Source organism: Umbelopsis ramanniana (genome assembly GCF_025399195.1).
Source record: "Umbelopsis ramanniana AG unplaced genomic scaffold K450scaffold_69, whole genome shotgun sequence".
NCBI lineage: Eukaryota > Fungi > Mucoromycota > Umbelopsidomycetes > Umbelopsidales > Umbelopsidaceae > Umbelopsis > Umbelopsis ramanniana.
The window spans coordinates 66,656-82,841 of NW_026252155.1; the positions used below are offsets into that span (position 1 = coordinate 66,656).

The 16,186-nt window shown below is 42.4% G+C and overlaps 8 protein-coding genes across 8 annotated transcripts; 3 read left to right on the plus strand and 5 right to left on the minus strand.

The window, feature by feature from the left end:
• Position 1: 1 nt before the first annotated feature.
• K450DRAFT_258064 (uncharacterized protein) lies at positions 2–2,294 on the minus strand. Its single transcript, XM_051591771.1, has 9 exons — positions 2,114–2,294; positions 1,652–1,938; positions 1,472–1,561; positions 1,373–1,404; positions 1,220–1,306; positions 1,062–1,143; positions 905–978; positions 738–836; positions 2–647 (listed from the first exon to the last, which is right to left on the minus strand). The coding sequence occupies exons 1-9, from the start codon at positions 2,254–2,256 to the stop codon at positions 423–425; spliced, it is 1,119 nt and encodes a 372-aa protein (XP_051441200.1). The 5' UTR covers positions 2,257–2,294; the 3' UTR covers positions 2–422.
• Positions 2,295–3,428: 1,134 nt separating this feature from the next.
• K450DRAFT_258069 (uncharacterized protein) lies at positions 3,429–5,176 on the minus strand. Its single transcript, XM_051591772.1, has 2 exons — positions 4,916–5,176; positions 3,429–4,754 (listed from the first exon to the last, which is right to left on the minus strand). The coding sequence occupies exons 1-2, from the start codon at positions 5,130–5,132 to the stop codon at positions 3,562–3,564; spliced, it is 1,410 nt and encodes a 469-aa protein (XP_051441201.1). The 5' UTR covers positions 5,133–5,176; the 3' UTR covers positions 3,429–3,561.
• Positions 5,177–6,122: 946 nt separating this feature from the next.
• On the plus strand, positions 6,123–9,612 carry K450DRAFT_258074 (uncharacterized protein). Its single transcript, XM_051591773.1, has 14 exons — positions 6,123–6,413; positions 6,491–6,643; positions 6,713–6,760; positions 6,823–6,978; positions 7,049–7,150; positions 7,209–7,384; positions 7,451–7,496; positions 7,568–7,874; positions 7,941–7,991; positions 8,054–8,144; positions 8,210–8,564; positions 8,632–9,116; positions 9,180–9,269; positions 9,339–9,612. Exons 1-14 carry the CDS (start codon positions 6,158–6,160, stop codon positions 9,459–9,461), a joined length of 2,439 nt encoding a protein of 812 aa, XP_051441202.1. The 5' UTR covers positions 6,123–6,157; the 3' UTR covers positions 9,462–9,612.
• A 44-nt stretch (positions 9,613–9,656) lies between these two features.
• On the minus strand, positions 9,657–11,315 carry K450DRAFT_258078 (uncharacterized protein). Its single transcript, XM_051591774.1, has 6 exons — positions 11,031–11,315; positions 10,848–10,960; positions 10,614–10,787; positions 10,415–10,542; positions 10,267–10,349; positions 9,657–10,197 (listed from the first exon to the last, which is right to left on the minus strand). Exons 1-6 carry the CDS (start codon positions 11,292–11,294, stop codon positions 9,775–9,777), a joined length of 1,185 nt encoding a protein of 394 aa, XP_051441203.1. The 5' UTR covers positions 11,295–11,315; the 3' UTR covers positions 9,657–9,774.
• Positions 11,316–11,431: 116 nt separating this feature from the next.
• On the plus strand, positions 11,432–12,125 carry K450DRAFT_258082 (uncharacterized protein). Its single transcript, XM_051591775.1, has 2 exons — positions 11,432–11,923; positions 11,996–12,125. The coding sequence occupies exons 1-2, from the start codon at positions 11,451–11,453 to the stop codon at positions 12,003–12,005; spliced, it is 483 nt and encodes a 160-aa protein (XP_051441204.1). The 5' UTR covers positions 11,432–11,450; the 3' UTR covers positions 12,006–12,125.
• On the minus strand, positions 11,961–13,638 carry K450DRAFT_258083 (uncharacterized protein). Its single transcript, XM_051591776.1, has one exon. It carries the CDS (start codon positions 13,466–13,468, stop codon positions 12,200–12,202), a length of 1,269 nt encoding a protein of 422 aa, XP_051441205.1. The 5' UTR covers positions 13,469–13,638; the 3' UTR covers positions 11,961–12,199.
• K450DRAFT_258085 (uncharacterized protein) lies at positions 13,556–15,264 on the plus strand. Its single transcript, XM_051591777.1, has 6 exons — positions 13,556–13,592; positions 13,654–13,890; positions 13,957–14,132; positions 14,199–14,371; positions 14,431–14,714; positions 14,778–15,264. Exons 1-6 carry the CDS (start codon positions 13,579–13,581, stop codon positions 15,133–15,135), a joined length of 1,242 nt encoding a protein of 413 aa, XP_051441206.1. The 5' UTR covers positions 13,556–13,578; the 3' UTR covers positions 15,136–15,264.
• On the minus strand, positions 15,192–16,060 carry K450DRAFT_258090 (uncharacterized protein). Its single transcript, XM_051591778.1, has 4 exons — positions 15,999–16,060; positions 15,565–15,923; positions 15,412–15,495; positions 15,192–15,346 (listed from the first exon to the last, which is right to left on the minus strand). The coding sequence occupies exons 1-4, from the start codon at positions 16,048–16,050 to the stop codon at positions 15,284–15,286; spliced, it is 558 nt and encodes a 185-aa protein (XP_051441207.1). The 5' UTR covers positions 16,051–16,060; the 3' UTR covers positions 15,192–15,283.
• Positions 16,061–16,186: the final 126 nt, after the last annotated feature.

Here is a 16,186-nt window from a genome sequence, read left to right on the forward strand (position 1 = left end):
AAGTAAAGTGTAGATATTTTTTCGGCTATGGGGAAAGGGAGTTTTTTCTCTTTTATTGAGCGGTAACTTTGTACGATATACCTCTGGCTCTCTTCGACTTCCTTCAATTCATCCTCAAACTGACGCTCGTCTCGAACATTCATTGCACTTTTTTGTGTGTATTAGATACTTCTCCCTATTGATTTCAAACCAGCAATTTGGCAGTTTGATTCATTGCCTAGAGGCGCCTCGTTGCATAGCTATGACATCATGTAACAAAGGGCGCTAACTATTTTGGGAAATCGGCTACCCAATAATGGGACCCACAGACGAACCAGTACGGGTCTGGCCACGGACACCCATCTTTACAAATGATTTTTTCGTTTTTAGTATTTTTTTGAGGAAAATGAAAGAGGTACGTTAACAAAAAATGATACTTTTTTTTATGCCCATGGACCCTTTGCTAAACTATCCCTTCGTCGAAGCTCACTGACAGATAGACCTGCACTCTTGGCAATGACCCGCAAGACGTCGGTTAGAGACACCACACCTGTAGCGCGTCCTCTATCGTCTGTGACCCAAAGTCGGTGGGCCTTGGTGGCAATCAGTTTAGCCACAGTTTGGTAAAGTATAGTGTCCAATTTCACATCAAAAACAGGATAGCGGTCCTATCGATGTCAGATGACAAGGAGAAAAGACCGTTAGAAGGTAGAGCATTTATATCGATGGAGGTGGACTATATCGACTGGCTCCCTTACCTGACCATCGTCTATTCCCTGTTTACTCCTTACAATTCCTACAAACTGAAAGCAGGTATTCCACAAGAGCGAATTTTTACTCTTGATGACATACTTGACCTAAAGAGAACAGAGCCACGGACATCAGGCTAATGCATAGAACAAAAATTCCTTCCAATGGCACTTACATCGGTTATGCTGATGTTTCCAAGCAAAACTCCCATTTGGCCTACAACAGCCAAGGATGAAACACCGTATTTGCCTACAAAAAGAAGTGGGCAGAAGAAATCAGTTCAATGGATGTACAATGGTAGTGGAGCTGAGATTCAAATTCATTTAGCGTACTCATAAGCGTGAGGGCATCCAATACAGGAGAATCAGCATTGACTGAAATAACAGAATTATGCCCAAGCCCCAGTTCTCGAAGCTATTGAAAAAAAGAAAATTAGTTTAGAGGAAACTTAATTGGTCAGAGTTTAAAGGAACATTTGTCCTGTTCCTACCGTTCGGTTCATAAGTGACTCTAGGTCAGAAAAGTTGTGCATATTTTTGAACAGAAAATTAATAACCGTCGATTGTGAGAGCATTCCCTAGATGAAGGTATGTCTGTGTAAGTCATCGATCAGTATTCAAATTTTGCGAATTTTTGTAAATACCTGAATATCGCCATCTGGTTTCGTGACAGCAACTGAATGTTGTTGCAAGCAAAAAGTTCAGCTAAAGCTCAATGGCTGTTTCAGTAATCCAATGCCTACCTCTATGTGTTCCGCAAGCAAATTCTTCCACAACAGATAGTAAAGTTGTTTCAGGCAGTATGGAATAAAACGGATTTTTACGTGATAAATCTGTTGATTTAGAATGGACAATTTGGTTAATATGACTGAATGGTATCTAGACTTCCTTTTTTTCGTCATTGTCTCAAATAATCTACTCACCACTTGCTAGCCTAACAGGCACACTTTGACCCGCAACAGCGCGCTTAACGATTTCTTTGATTTCCAGGCTGGCGTCATCTTCGTCAGACAGAGAAACATTGGAACGTTTAAGGACTATGAGGACATAAGTAATAAGATCTCCGTAGTCGAACATGCCGATATACGACTTTTTGCGCTCAATCCCAGAAGTAGGCGACTTCGATTGCGGTGCACCGAGGACTGGTGCTGATGAAATGTTGTTGTCAATCAGTTTTTGACAAGCATCCTCGACTAGAGTTGACCCTTCACTGTTGTTGATGCAAAGAAAAGAAAAAATTTCGGGTGTCAGAACATTGGCGGTAATAAGCATTGCAGAAATACCCCAGAAAAAGTCGATTCAATGCTTGTGCTTAAATCAAAGCAATGAGCGGGTGTATTACTGTTTAAATTTCTATACATGACAGAGACAAATGAGATCTTTACATGGTAACGACTTGTTGGTTCTGAATAAGCGAGCCGACATGAACCATCGACCAGTCTCTTGCATCGGTTGTGATGCCTTCGCGGTGTTTATTCCTGACTACACCGATGGTGAAACTTCCTGGAGGGGACTTTGGTGAACGCATATTAACAAAAAAGTGAAAAAAGGTGAGCAGTGGAGAAAACGGTGAGAAACGCTTTCACACTGAGAAAGAAGTCCAACGTGATCCACAAAGAAGAAAGTCACACTTATGCACGAGTTGGATTTGCCCAAGGCACACCCCCTCGGTTTCACACAGGTGCTGGCTGGTCCCAAAACTGAAATAAAAGCATAACGGAATTGATAGTTTATAACATTGCGATGCTCGTAGAAGCAGAGGCTTCGAGTAGATACGGTAGTCATTCCATCTTTTGCAAATGTAATGGAGGGAAAGCAAACGTGGGTTGGAACTGGACACCTGGACAAATATTCTCCTTGCTGGCAAAAAGGAAAAAAAAAAATGGTTCTATTTTCAAATCCTTTTTTTTTTTTTAGAGCCAGAAAGGACTCACTTGATATCTCCACTATTTACAAAGAGACTTGTAACTGCCGGAAATGAACTAAAACGTTAAACGTGTAAGTATCCCTCGGGGAGGTGCCGAGGGTCATCCATGGAGACTGACCAATGATGTGAGAAATAAAAGAAACAGCTGCATGGCACTGATTCCTACGAAGCCTCGTTGAGTAGAAAGGCATTTAGCTTGGGACTTTATGCCGTCTCGCCATGAGCTACTAACATAAACATGGAAGAATCATCAGCATCACAAGGATAAGACAAGCCCATTTCTTGGCCATAAACCATGTGGCGTCCTCCGTTATCTACAGTGGAGATGCGGTCGACAGCAAAATTGCCTACCCTCTGGATGAAATGCTTCCACCTGTTTCTTCGGGAAACCTCCTTAAGAAGGTTCACCACCTTACTGGCTTCCAAGACTTTCCATAGCACACGCTTTCCGAGCATCGCAAATAAGCAGACAAGGGCGTGCGCGTATCCATACTCGGAAAAAGTACATTTGTGTCTGTCATATTGCCGTGGATCTTGTGTCCAAATTATCTGTACCACCTCCGCTAAGTATCGTCAAAGGCGTACTCATTCGTGGTTAGACCAAGCAATGCAAAGACGGGCTGTGTCCGACACAAACTAACGTGTAGAAAAATTTATGGACATTTCAATATATGTTTTAATAGTTCTTCTATTGTCATCGATTGTAATCAAAAATACTCGATAAACGGTATGTTACAAGGTGTATTATCACCAGCGATAATCACCTGGAGAGGTATGCCCAAGATTGGGCAGAGGGAAAAAATGTCTTTGATAATCTAACGTTGTGAGGGGGAGGGATGAAGGGTATGGCCCAATATGTGATGTAGAAATGGAAAGACGTAAAGCAAAATAGTTGTTCGAACAACTTTACAAAACAAGATCACCAACAGCCTTCTTGTCGCCGAACTTGGCTTCTGCAGAGTACACAGTGTTGCCACGGAGAATGGTCTTGGCAACAACACCGTGCATTTCAAGGCCAACGTAAGGGGAGAGCTTGTTCTTGAATTGGAGGTCGGCAGCCTGGATAACAAAAGTGCTTTCTGGTTCCCAGATCAAGAAATCGGCGTCAGCTCCAACCTTGATTTCACCCTTGCGCTCGTTAATGCGAGTCATCTTAGCAGGGGTGTAACTCAACCAGTTGACGAGTTGCTGAATGGTAATTCCACGCTTGCGGCCTTCGGTCCAAACGGAAGGTAAGCCGAATTGAACGCCAGAGATACCACCCCAGGCCTTCATGAAGTCACCATCAACGTCGAGACGCTTGAGTTCGGCAACACAAGGTGAGTGGTCGCTGACGACATAGTCAATGGTACCGTCCAAAAGAGCTTCCCACAATTCTTCGCGGTTGCTATTTTCACGAATAGGAGGGCAGCACTTGTAGTGAGTAGCACCATCGGGAATGGACTCGGAGAAGAAGGTGAGGTAATGGAAGCAGGTTTCAACGGTCAATGGAAGACCATCAGCCTTGGCAGCACGGATAGCAGGCAAAGCTTCAGCGGCCGACAAATGGACAATGTGAGTACGAACTGGCTTTCCAGCATCATGGAATTCTCGGGTGAGACGAATGATCATATCAATGGCATTGGTTTCGAGTGATTGAGGACGGGAATCCAAAAAGGTGTTGTAGGCGTCACCAGCCTTGTCAACATCAGCCTTGGTGTCGTGGTCGTGATTTGCGCAGTCCATTTCGGCATGGAAAAGCAGAACAGAGTCGGTTCCAACCAACTTCTCCATAGCGAAACGAACTTCCTTTTCGTTGACGCAAGGGAATTCATCGACACCGGATTCGATCAAAAAGCACTTGAAGCCGCGAACACCACTCTTAATCAAAGGTTGGAGATCAAACTGGTTACCAGGGATTACACCGCCCCAGAAACCAACGTCAGTGTAGCATTGGCCCTGAGCAGCATCCTTCTTAAGATTGAAGTTAGCAACTGTGGTGGTGGGAGGGATAGCATTGAGGGGCATATCAATGACAGTGGTGACACCTCCTGCAGCAGCAGCCTTGGTACCGGTTTCGAAGCCTTCCCATTCAGTACGGCCAGGTTCGTTAAGATGCACTAAATAAAATGAAAGACAAAGGATTTAGTTACATGGGCGATTAAGGTTTTGGATAGGGTATAAATTGGTTGCCATATAAGTAAGCAAATTCAGGTGGCGAAAGATAAAGAAAGAAAAAAGCTCATTGATCTTGTCAAAGAAAGTATTAACGTCTACATACCATGAGCATCAACAAGACCAGGAATCAAAACTTGATTGTCGTTGAGTTCACAAACCTCTACATCGTCAGACATTGCAGTGGACAATTCAGCATCTCCAATGGCAATCTCAATAATCTTGCCGGTGGATTTGTCGACAAGGACGGAAGCAGGGGCTTTGTCCTGAGAAGGAGACAAAACAGCAGAGCTTGCTTTGATGAGTAATTGAGTAGAAGCCATTTATGTGAAGTAAGAGAGAAAGATGTGCGTTATCTCTGGCAAAGAAAAACTCGAGAAAGAAAGTGGTAAAAAAAAAAAATAGAAACCCTTTATATAAGCTTTAATGGTTTCTACTCATTTGATTGGTGCATTTTAGGATATACCCACGTACATTCCGAGCTATCAGCCCTCCCCAGGTCCGCCGATCCCGTGACTGCCCGGCTACCAGCTCCATGATGCCTTGTGCAAGTCGATGACTATGGGTTTGTAGAAGTGACATTGGCTCGTAAGGCTACGTCGCAGTTGGTAAAAGGTTGATGGAGCTTTATATTACAGATTGTATGATGCATCGGCTTCGCGAACAGTAAATTATCTCGATTCAGTTTGTTCATATGAATTCTCGAGAAACGATCAACCAATCATATTGTAATTTTGCCAGTCGGCTCACACTCTTACTCTTTACAAACGTTCTTCCATTCTTCCATTTGCTTTGCTTTGCTTACTTAAGTTAAGCTAATGTGACTGCACCAACCGGATCTCAGCATTTGCGTTTCGAGCCTGAAGAAAAAGCTATCGGAAAAGCTATCTCTCCTTTTCCATACTCGGCAGTTCTTGTGACTTTATCATTTAAAGTACTGTGTTATTATACTAGCTTAACCAATATGAAGGCAATACATATGCTTTCGAGTCGTTTACCGATATATAGAAATGGAGTGTTATTGCTCTGAGAGAGCTAGGAAAGCCTTTTAATATCTCAAAAATTTGTGGAGACGTGTTGAAAACGGCGATTTGGTAGCGTTAAAGTGTTACAGTATTGGTAACAGAGCGTACTTTTTATATGCGTAAGAAGCTTGTAAAGAGGCATCCTTTATTAGAATATGACAGGCTTCAAGGTCTTTGAATGCCTAGTCTACCAGGCTCTTCGACTTCATTGCTGCTGCTGTCAATTTCGTTCGGCTCTTTGTGACGGCCAATCACAATGGGACACAGTGAAGTCGCGGTGGTCGAAAAACGTGGTACCTTTGAAGCAAGCTTCTTTACCGAACATGCCTTGGATGTCGTTAAAAGCAACATCGGCTCTCTTGCTGACAGCGATCACATTGCTTGGATCGCTGGATTCAGCTCAGGGTCTCACAGCTCAAGATGTGCAACTAAATGTTGCGGCCGGCAAAGCCTTGAATGACTCGCTGTTGTGGGGCACATATCGACCAAACTTGTACTTTGGGACTAGACCACGAATACCATCTTCTCTATCAACCGGAATAATGTGGTTCAGTGGAGATGATTTACAGGGTTTTCAAAGTAAGTCGCACTCGCCCACAATGTCCTCATAGTAAGCAAGATCAACATATTTAATTGATTTGGCGTGCTCAATATAGATATTCGACATACATGCGAGCAAGGAGACAATTTGCACGGATACGGCTACTTCAAACACGATGGACGATCCTTTGCATTCCAAAAGATGAAAGATCCCTACACTGACATAGAGTTAACCACTGAATTTATCAAAGTACCTGGAGGCAGATACGGTATTGAGCAGTGCTTGTTGATTAAGTATAGGTGATGGTTTCAGTATTGTAACAGTCATTTCTATTAAGGTGGCGAATGGGGTGTTCGTATCAAAGGAAAGCCATTGTCGGAGGGCAGTAAGTATGCGTATACAATTATATGTTCGGTGGATGAAAGTACTAAGAACCGCTCTTCACAGCAAACCCTGTAACGAACCTGGTGTTTTATGTGGGCTTAGAAGGAGATGGCGGAATAGATATTGTTAGCAAATTGAAGAATGATGGCTTGAAGTCGCCGGTCAAGCTGGAAGGCGATTCACCAGAACTTGGTGACTTTGCCATTCAATTTGCTGAAGGTAACAACGATCTTACTAGTTTTTAGGAATTGGCGTGTTATCTGACATGACGGCTCGAATTTGTCATTAGGTGCAGCAAACACTGCCCCTCGATCAGGACTTCAGAAGGATTTAACAAAGACTTTCTATTGGGGATTCCAGGCACCAGAAGATGAGATATGGAAGACAAAAGGTAAGAGGGCTGAAGCGTTTTTAGCACAAACCACTCTTGTACTGAACACTATGCATAGATTTCTTCCTTCAAAAAGTGTATGATTCTGCCAGAGAACGTTCTTCAATGATGACTCCTGAAGAAGCTATGTCGAACCTTCCATCTCTTTTTGTTTTACCCAATGAAATCAGTGAATCCGAGAATGAGGTTGCCAACCTTTACTTTTTGCAAAAGGTGTTTCAAGGAGCTTTCGAGGTAAGTGGATAACATTTACTTTGGTAATTGTAAAAGAAGTGAAAACTCATTAGCTACCATACAAAGGTTGACATTGTCTTCAACTCTGACTCGAGTGCTGAGCATCTCAAGCGTAAGTGACAAATGTACCATCTATTGGAATGATTGCCTGGGCCCTCGTTAATCCTTTCAATATAATAACAGCCCAAGATATGAATGCTAAACTGGAAACGGCAACCACCAAGTTTGATCAAAAGTTTGAACGTACATTCCATCTCAGTGAAAAGGGGTTTAAGTCTCCAGAAGAGATTGAATTCGGGCAGTTCTTGCTGAGTAACCTTTTGGGAGGAATTGGATATTTTTATGGGCCAGCCATTGTTGATAGATCTCATGATCCATTCGAAGATGAAGAATATTTTGCGAACCGTCCTCTAAACGCCCAGCTTACTGAACCTCATGCTCTGTACACTGCGACACCTAGTCGACCATTCTTCCCTCGTGGATTTTACTGGTAAGTGGCTGCGAATCAACGCGTCATCTTGTGCGTTTGTATGAATAACAAGTCTTGGCTTTGCAGGGACGAAGGCTTCCACCAGCAAGTTATAGGTAAATGGGACAACGATTTGAGGTAAGGGATCACAACAGGAGTCTTATTTCAAAACAACATTACTCACATATATCGTCTAATAGTCTCGAGATTATCAAGAGCTGGGTCTCTTTGATTGATGATAATGGTTGGGTTGCTCGTGAGCAAATTCTTGGAGCTGAAGCCAGAAGCAAGGTAAATGTTTGATGAAGTGCTAATTGACGATTCTACGTGCGTAGTTTCTCAAGGTTCGCTTGCAGGTCCCACAAGAGTTCCAAACCCAGTTCCCACACTACGCCAACCCTCCCACACTACTCCTTGCCGTCCAAAAGTTCATCGATCGATTGGAACAGCATACCAGCGTTCACATGCAAATGTCAGATGAACCCGTACAGAACAGAATGAAGGTCTCTGCTCTTGATGATCCCGAATCGCTGCCCAACCTTCACCTTGAAAATCCTGCTTTGGCAACTCAATGGCTTAACACAGTCTATCCCAAGCTGAGACTCAACTGGGAGTGGTTTAGAAAGACTCAAAAAGGCCATAAACCCAGCAATGGCAATGGCGAAGTTTATAGATGGCGAGGAAGATCAGAAAACCATACTTTGACTTCCGGTAAGATTGTTTTACATACGCAATAGCTCTAATATTTCAATCCATCTAAAGCATGATCATTTTGAAGGTTTTGATGACTATCCCAGAGCCGAACCTCCAAGCACATCTGAGTTGCATATCGATTTGATATCTTGGATGGGATTTTCGACCCGTCTGATGAAGAGCATTGCAGGACACTTGGGTGAGGAATATGCTGCAGACGTTCAAGAATACGATTCGGTTCTGCAAGATATACTCGGTAACATTGATGCGCTACATTGGAGCGAAAACGACCAGGCTTACTGTGACTTGCTACTTCAAGGCGATGGTGTCGACTATGTGTGCCACAAAGGATATTTATCCTTGTTCCCCATGATCTTGGGTCTCTTACCTACAGATTCACCCAAGCTTGACGCCATCTTGGACATGATGAGAGATGAAAACGAATTGTGGACCCCATATGGTCTTCGATCTTTGTCTGCTGCTGATGCCAAGTTCAATACTGGAGAGAACTATTGGAGAGGTCCGATTTGGATGAACGTGAACTATCTCGCACTTCAGAGTTTGTACAATGTATGTATCTGGGTGATAGCATGCATTATTCAAGAAGAGAAACTAACATACTTTGTATTAAAGAACTACATGCATGTTCCCGGTCCGTATCAAGAGAAAGCGCAACAAATTTACAAAGACTTGCGTAATAACATTATCCAAAACGTCTTTGCGGTAAGCTATTTCTTTTTTTTTTTTTTTGTGGATACCACAGAATTTACCACTTATATCTTATTTCTATAGGAATACAAACGGACTGGATTTGTCTGGGAACAATACTCTGCATTTGATGGCCAAGGAAAGCGCAGCCATCCATTTACTGGTTGGACCAGTACTGTATTGCTCATGATGGCCGAGGAATACTAGAATTGTTGAATCTCCATACACATAGTTTCTCATCATCATCAAATGAACACAGATCTGACTGTAACAGTAAAAGTTTTGTCTGAACAACCTAAAAAAATTGTGATCTTATGCTTTTATTAACCAAAGCGTGTTGTTGAAAGTAACCCAATCTCTTCTGCAAATGTGTTTAAATTGTATTTTGTCACTGGCTGGGGCTATAGATTTAATTTGTGGTTGTTTTTATTTGCATGAATGAGGATGATTATAATCTACGTTATGATACAAGCAGAGGTGACAATAGGTTGAACAGGGTGGTTTACTAAAAGCAGCAGGTTTACTCGGCAGCTTCCGTTTGCTCTGACTGCTTTGGAACTTTGTAACCAAGGTTCACAGTACAGCAAGTTATTCTGCACTTTGCATCGTATTCACCCAACGGGGTCATATTCTCGCCTTTGCTTGTGATAACTTTTTGTAAATCCCAGCATTTCATCATACCATCAGATGAAACAGAGACAAGAACATCGACAGGCTCGTGCTCTCCTTCGCGTGGTGTTGTTCTAATGATATCGATGGCCTTAACTCGCATTTTGTGTTGGCTCACTTCGGCAACCTTGTCTCCAGTCTCTGCATCCCAGACTCTGAAACTACGGTCCTCACTTCCAACCACAAGGTATTCCTTATCTGTATTTGTGTCCTTATAGTACTCCATGGAGAGTAATTTTGTCCTTGAGTCAATGGTGACGGCAGGTTGGGCATCCTATGAGGAAGCAATGGATTAGTTGATGTTTGTTGGCATCGTTCTTCAGCAAATCGTCCGTATACTTACAGCAACGTTGTAAATGATGAGCTGTCTCTCAAAAAGAATAGCATACTGAGTTCCTGCAGTATTCCATCGAACAACCATTCCCTCTATAGAATTAATGCATATTAGAAATATTACCATGTACTGGAACAGCAGGACGACCATTTCTTACCCTTTCCAATTTTGTGCACGCTCGCTTTGTGTGCCGTCATCAAATTCCACAAACGAACAGTTTTGTCAGCAGAGACTGACAAAGCAATCTTTCCGGAGGGGTGAATTGATATGGAGTTTATACGACCTCTTTGTGAAGAAAAGAAGGTTAATGAATATGATATATACGAAAATTAAATAAGTAATGATGATAAACTTACTGATGACCCTTCATTGTTTTCAATAATTCCCAATCTTTTGACCGCCAGATACAGATAGTTCCATCATCACTGGCAGTGAGCATATATTTTCCATAAAATTCGATTGAGTTGATGTCACCTTGTTGCTGTCCAGCTAAGGCACCGAGTTCTTTGCGTTTTTTCAAGTCATACAACCTTGATCGGAGGGTAAGTAACCACGGTTCTCATTTTTCAGACCACTCGTTGATGACTTACTTGATAACCTCATCGGAACTTCCTGATGCAAGATGAGAGCCTCCTACAGCAACTGTTCTAATGCATCCAGTATGTGCTGGGAAGATAAAGACAGGCTCCAAGCGCAATGATAACTAGATCGAACGCTAAGTCTCAGCAATGCATTTCGAATAACACGGGAAATGAGCGGATGTAAATGTTTACCTCATTATCCTTCTTTGTTTCCCAAAAGGCGTTGACTCCATACAAGATACGCTCATACGATCCAGCTACAATTCTGAAATCTTCGTTTGTGATCTGCTCAGTCAGCGTTTCAACCGGTAAAAGGGTCTTGTCGGATTCCTCTTCCTCCTCTTCGTCAACGTTTAGCTTCGTCTTCTTTTTTGCAGCCTCGCTTTCCCAGTCTACACTGTTTTTTAACGGCTCGACGGGTTCTTGTACAGTACGGGATCTCTTCTTGCTTCCCATTGAATGTAAGTTACGAGGTGGACACAGCTTTCAAAAAAAAAAAAGCCAGGCTGAACGAAATTCAATTTTGCAAAAATTGTGACTGCTATCTAAGTGGCCCAAATTTGTGTTGTTTGAAAAAAGTAGTGGGAGTTTACCAATTGTCATTTCAGGGTCATGCTATCAACTAATTTACTTGGATTGTCTGCTCGGGCACGACCAGTGTTAACTGCACAAACACAGAATGTTAGAAAGGCTTTCTTTTCTATAAGTTTGGCAAGATCTTCCCCAAAACAAACTGCTCAGGACGCAAGCAAAGTCGCCAGTGACTCCACAATCGACAATGTTGACAAGTCAGCCAACAATGTGCTTCCAAGCTCTATCGCTTTCCTTGGTAGCTCAAAGACCCAGCAGCCATCTCTTGCACCCTATACCGGTCGATCCCTCAATGTCTTCCACAATGTCAATAACACTTACCGAAAACTCAACAGCATTCTCGCTCAGAACAATGTTAGACGAGAACTCAAGTCCATTGAGTACTATGAAAAGCCTAATGTAGCCAGAAGAAGAAAGAAGATTGAACAGAACAGAAAGTTATTTGGAGCTTTGGTTCGCAAGAAGGTTGCACTTATTATGCAGATGAAGCAGAGGTAAGGCCCAACTAATGTGAAAAACATCAAAATTCATGTCGCTCAATAATTTTTTGTTTTTTCCACTTGTAGGGGTATGTAACGCTGAAGAAACCAAGATTTTTCGAAAACATCCATCAAAACGCTTGGGCTTGTGAAGCTCGTCATTGTAGACAATAGATAAAATAAAATGTACAATTCAAATCACATCAATCATCTCCCCGCCAGTCAAGCTGCAATAACAAAACAAAGGAGGCGAATAATACATTAAGTTATAATGATTTACAGGATAATACTCTAATAACCAAGCTTTAAGTTTTCTGGTCTAATGATACGCTTAATTCGACACATATCTCTTACAATATAGTGCCATGCGTCTTTTTCTAGTCCAACTGTTCTTCCATGATACCAGACAGCGAATTGCTTTCGCTGATACTCTTCCTCACTGATAGATTCAAGGATCTCATCCATTCGGTGGGCATCTTGTCGTCTGATACGTACTGAGAAGGAATCCCAATCAACATCGCTCTCAAATGGCTCTATAATGCCATCTGCAATAATGACAGGTACGACGCCAAATGCAAGGTATTCCCAAACACGGGTCGTGTCGAGTGTCCAGCCTTCAGGAGCTAGACCATACTTTGATCTGGCGAGTAACGCCGCATACTGTTCATCCGTTGATCTGTCTGCAATGTCCCAGTGTGGCAGATGTTGATAGTATGAAAAGAGTAACGACCGGATGCCATGTGAGTAGACGTCGCTCGGTTGCGTTTCTTCGCCAAGACCACGGAACAAAACCATGATATCTCTGGTGTTCGAGCCTACTTTTGAATATTTTGGCTTTCCATCGGCAGTGATGTACTGTGAAATATCAAGATTCGTGCTGTGTAAAAGTTGGGTGGCGGAAGGAATAATGATATCTTTTCCGTATCGCTGTTTTGGCATGGTCATACCACGCTTGTCGCCAATTGTGGTCAAGAAGATAGCAGGTTGAAACCGATCGTTGGATTTGTAGTAATTAAAAGTGTGGTCCATGGGGTGTACCATAAAATGGTCTTGGCCACCTGTTCGATTCCAGTATGGATAGTTGTTGGTGATGAAATCCATAAGAGGATTGACATATGCGTCGTCAACTCCACAACGCTCTTCCCAATTCCAATTATGCTTTGACCAGCATTGTGAAAACAGCCAACAGCTACCAAAGAAAGGGATGTAGAACAGCTCAGCTTCTCCTGGATCCTCGGTAACATAGAGCTTATAAAAAGTACTGGAAGGATCGGTCAATGAATCGTATAGCATGATCTCTGACTTGTAGTTTGAACGATAGCATGTTGTGCTGCGATCGTGTTTGGAAACTTGGATAGCGTCTGGTATGTTATACACATAAATCTTGGGTCGACATAATGCCTGTTCTACTTTGGATGGCCAATAGTCGTTTAGATGAACGAGTGGTAGCGGATCTGGTCGACTTGGCTTAGCTGCTTTAGATGAAACCGAAATAAAGTACAAGACTAATGCAACGCTCAGTGTTATTAACGTAATCTGCCGTGTTTTATACTTTGACATGGATGCAGCGATGAACCTGTTCAACAATTGCTAGCTGGGTTAGCTGACCTTTGTGCCCAAAAAAATTTTGGGCCAGTGGCGGTTATATTGGGAGCTTGCATGCTACGCTAATGGCAGATTCACAGTACGTTGGTCAACATTATGTCTGCTAGGATGTTACACTATCGTTGACCTTTCTGTCTTAGGCCATTGTTCTTTAGCCAAACTCTGCTACCCGAAAACTCCGAAGTCCAACCTCAACAATATCGAAACCGTCGAAAGCGGAAGGCAAAAGACAGAGAGAGAGAACCCGAACAGGAACTCTTAATATTTGGCTATGAGGCTCGTTTATTTACCGACGACGAAGCAGCAAAACGAATAGATGACGGGAAACATCTTATACCATGGCAAGGCATCAAAGACAACCCGATACTGGTTGACAGGTTGGCCATTGAGAGAAACTGTGTCGTACACTTTGTGCAGTTACTGACCTTTCGCATACATAAAAGGTTTGATGCGAGGAACCTTTTAGATGATTTGAACGGATTAAAATTGAACAAGGCTTCTTCGACTGATTCTGAAGATGAAGACGAAGTACTAGACGCTGAGCGATACGCAGATTTGGATTCTGATGAAGAGGAACTGTTCCAAATGAGCGACGAAGATGAAAGAGATCAGTACGTTGGTACGTAACAGCTTGATACAAGTATTTTTATGTGACAAAACTTAATTAATTCCTTCGATTATTTAGAGGAAAAGCGGAAACGAAGGAAAATGGAGCAGGAGCAGAAGACATATCAGTACTCTTATGACGATAAGGCACAAGCTAACATCGGCAACAATGTAGAAGAGAAGACTTTAGAACCTGAAGAGGTTATAGAAGAAATACGGTGTAATTTCCAGATACCCAAAGAATTAGAAAAGGTAGATTGCGTATAGTATGGTAGATATGACTGACACTATGCTAACATACTGACATATAGCCCAAGACGCAAAAGCAAGTTGATATCATCGAAAAAACCGCCAAATTTATAGCCTCGTCATCAACCGATGCTTCACATATGGAGATAACAATCCAAGCGAAGCAAGCTAGCAATCCACTTTTCGCATTTCTGCACAAAGATAACAAGCTGTACAAATTTTACCGCCATATTCTATGGCTCTCCAATTCTGGCCTAAGCGGATACGGCAGCAGTGACAGCGATACCGACGCGGACGAAGAAAAGAACAATGAAAGTAATGATAACATAGAAGATGTGACAAAAAGGTAAAGTTTTTCACTTTATCATGGTAGCATGTCAATTTGAACTGACAAATGTTTTATGGGCAGTTATGAGCAGCCGAATAATGTTGACATTTACGAGGCAATTGAAAAGACAGCAGCATTTGTAGCCAAGGCAGGACCATCGCTAGAGAGCAAAATCAAGGAAAAGAATCTTGGGAATCCAAAATTTGCATTCCTTCAACCATGGAATGAGCATCATGCATACTATAGAACGCGAGTAGATGACATAGCATCCATGTTGCCTACCACGAGTAATCAACTCACGCAGTCTGTTGACCCAGCCGTCACACCAACACCTTCACCTGCGAATCAATTGTCTGATAGCGATCAGCAAAAACAGCTTCAAAACGAAAGGCTTGCCAAAGTACGAGCACTACTGGCATCGAAAGGACAACGAACCTGAATAGCAATAAATGTCATTTACATCATTCATCTTGATTAGACAATACTCTTTTTTCTTTATTTTTTTTATTTTATTTGTTTTGAGGGTTTGAAGAGAACTATTGTTATTACAAACTTTTAAAAAGTTAAAATGCTTTGTATATATTCTATTATACGACAAGCTTTCTAGAAAGGATATGCTTATTCACAAATTCGCGAGCTTTATTTTCACCCTGTGTTTAGGTATGTGGTTAGAGAGGGTTGGCTGCGAGAATAGAGTTCAGAATAACGGACATACCTGATCATGATAGATAGCACCTAGCAATGCTTTCAAAGAGCCTGCTTTGATTGATGAGAGACCCGTTGATGCAGTGTCAGGAGGCTGCGAGAAGCAAAGCATGGCTAAGTACGTTGATGATATTAGTGATCGGCCTACGTGAATGCCACTTACCAGTTGATACTGGAGACAATCTTCAATCTTCAATTCGTCAGCAACACTAGCAAGGAACTTGGCATCGTTGTATCCACGGAGAGCGTTCTTCATTGTTTCTTCGCTGGCATCGGTGGGCAAAGAGGTTGCGACATAGTATCCGAGCACTCGGTTACCGTATTGTATCAAGTTTTCGTTAGTTGCAACAACACCGTGACGGAATGATTTATGGGTCATAGCTTGGCTGAGGATATCCTTTTGGTGAAAATTCACTTGTAGTCTCGTTGCAAGTGAGCTGAGGTTCTCTGGAGAGTTATGTTGTTCAACAGCTTTTGGCAATGCCCTGAATGCAGTTGTGTGAAAGTGATGGTGGCGGGAAGCTGTGAAATCGGGGGCGGTTGATTTAATTAGTTTTAAGTAAATATGAGTAAGTACACTTGCTTTCCTTTTCTTACCTTGCGCTATCCAGGCGCTGCTCTTTAGCATTGATTTGGCAAACATGGACATGAGGTTGATAATGAGAGACCAAATTTCTCGTTACCTTGTCAAATTTATGTGGCTTAGGAGACGGCTAAGGTGGCACGGAGCTGGAAAATTTCATGCTTTGCCAGTCACTGCCAAAGTGCTCATAGAAGTTACGCAT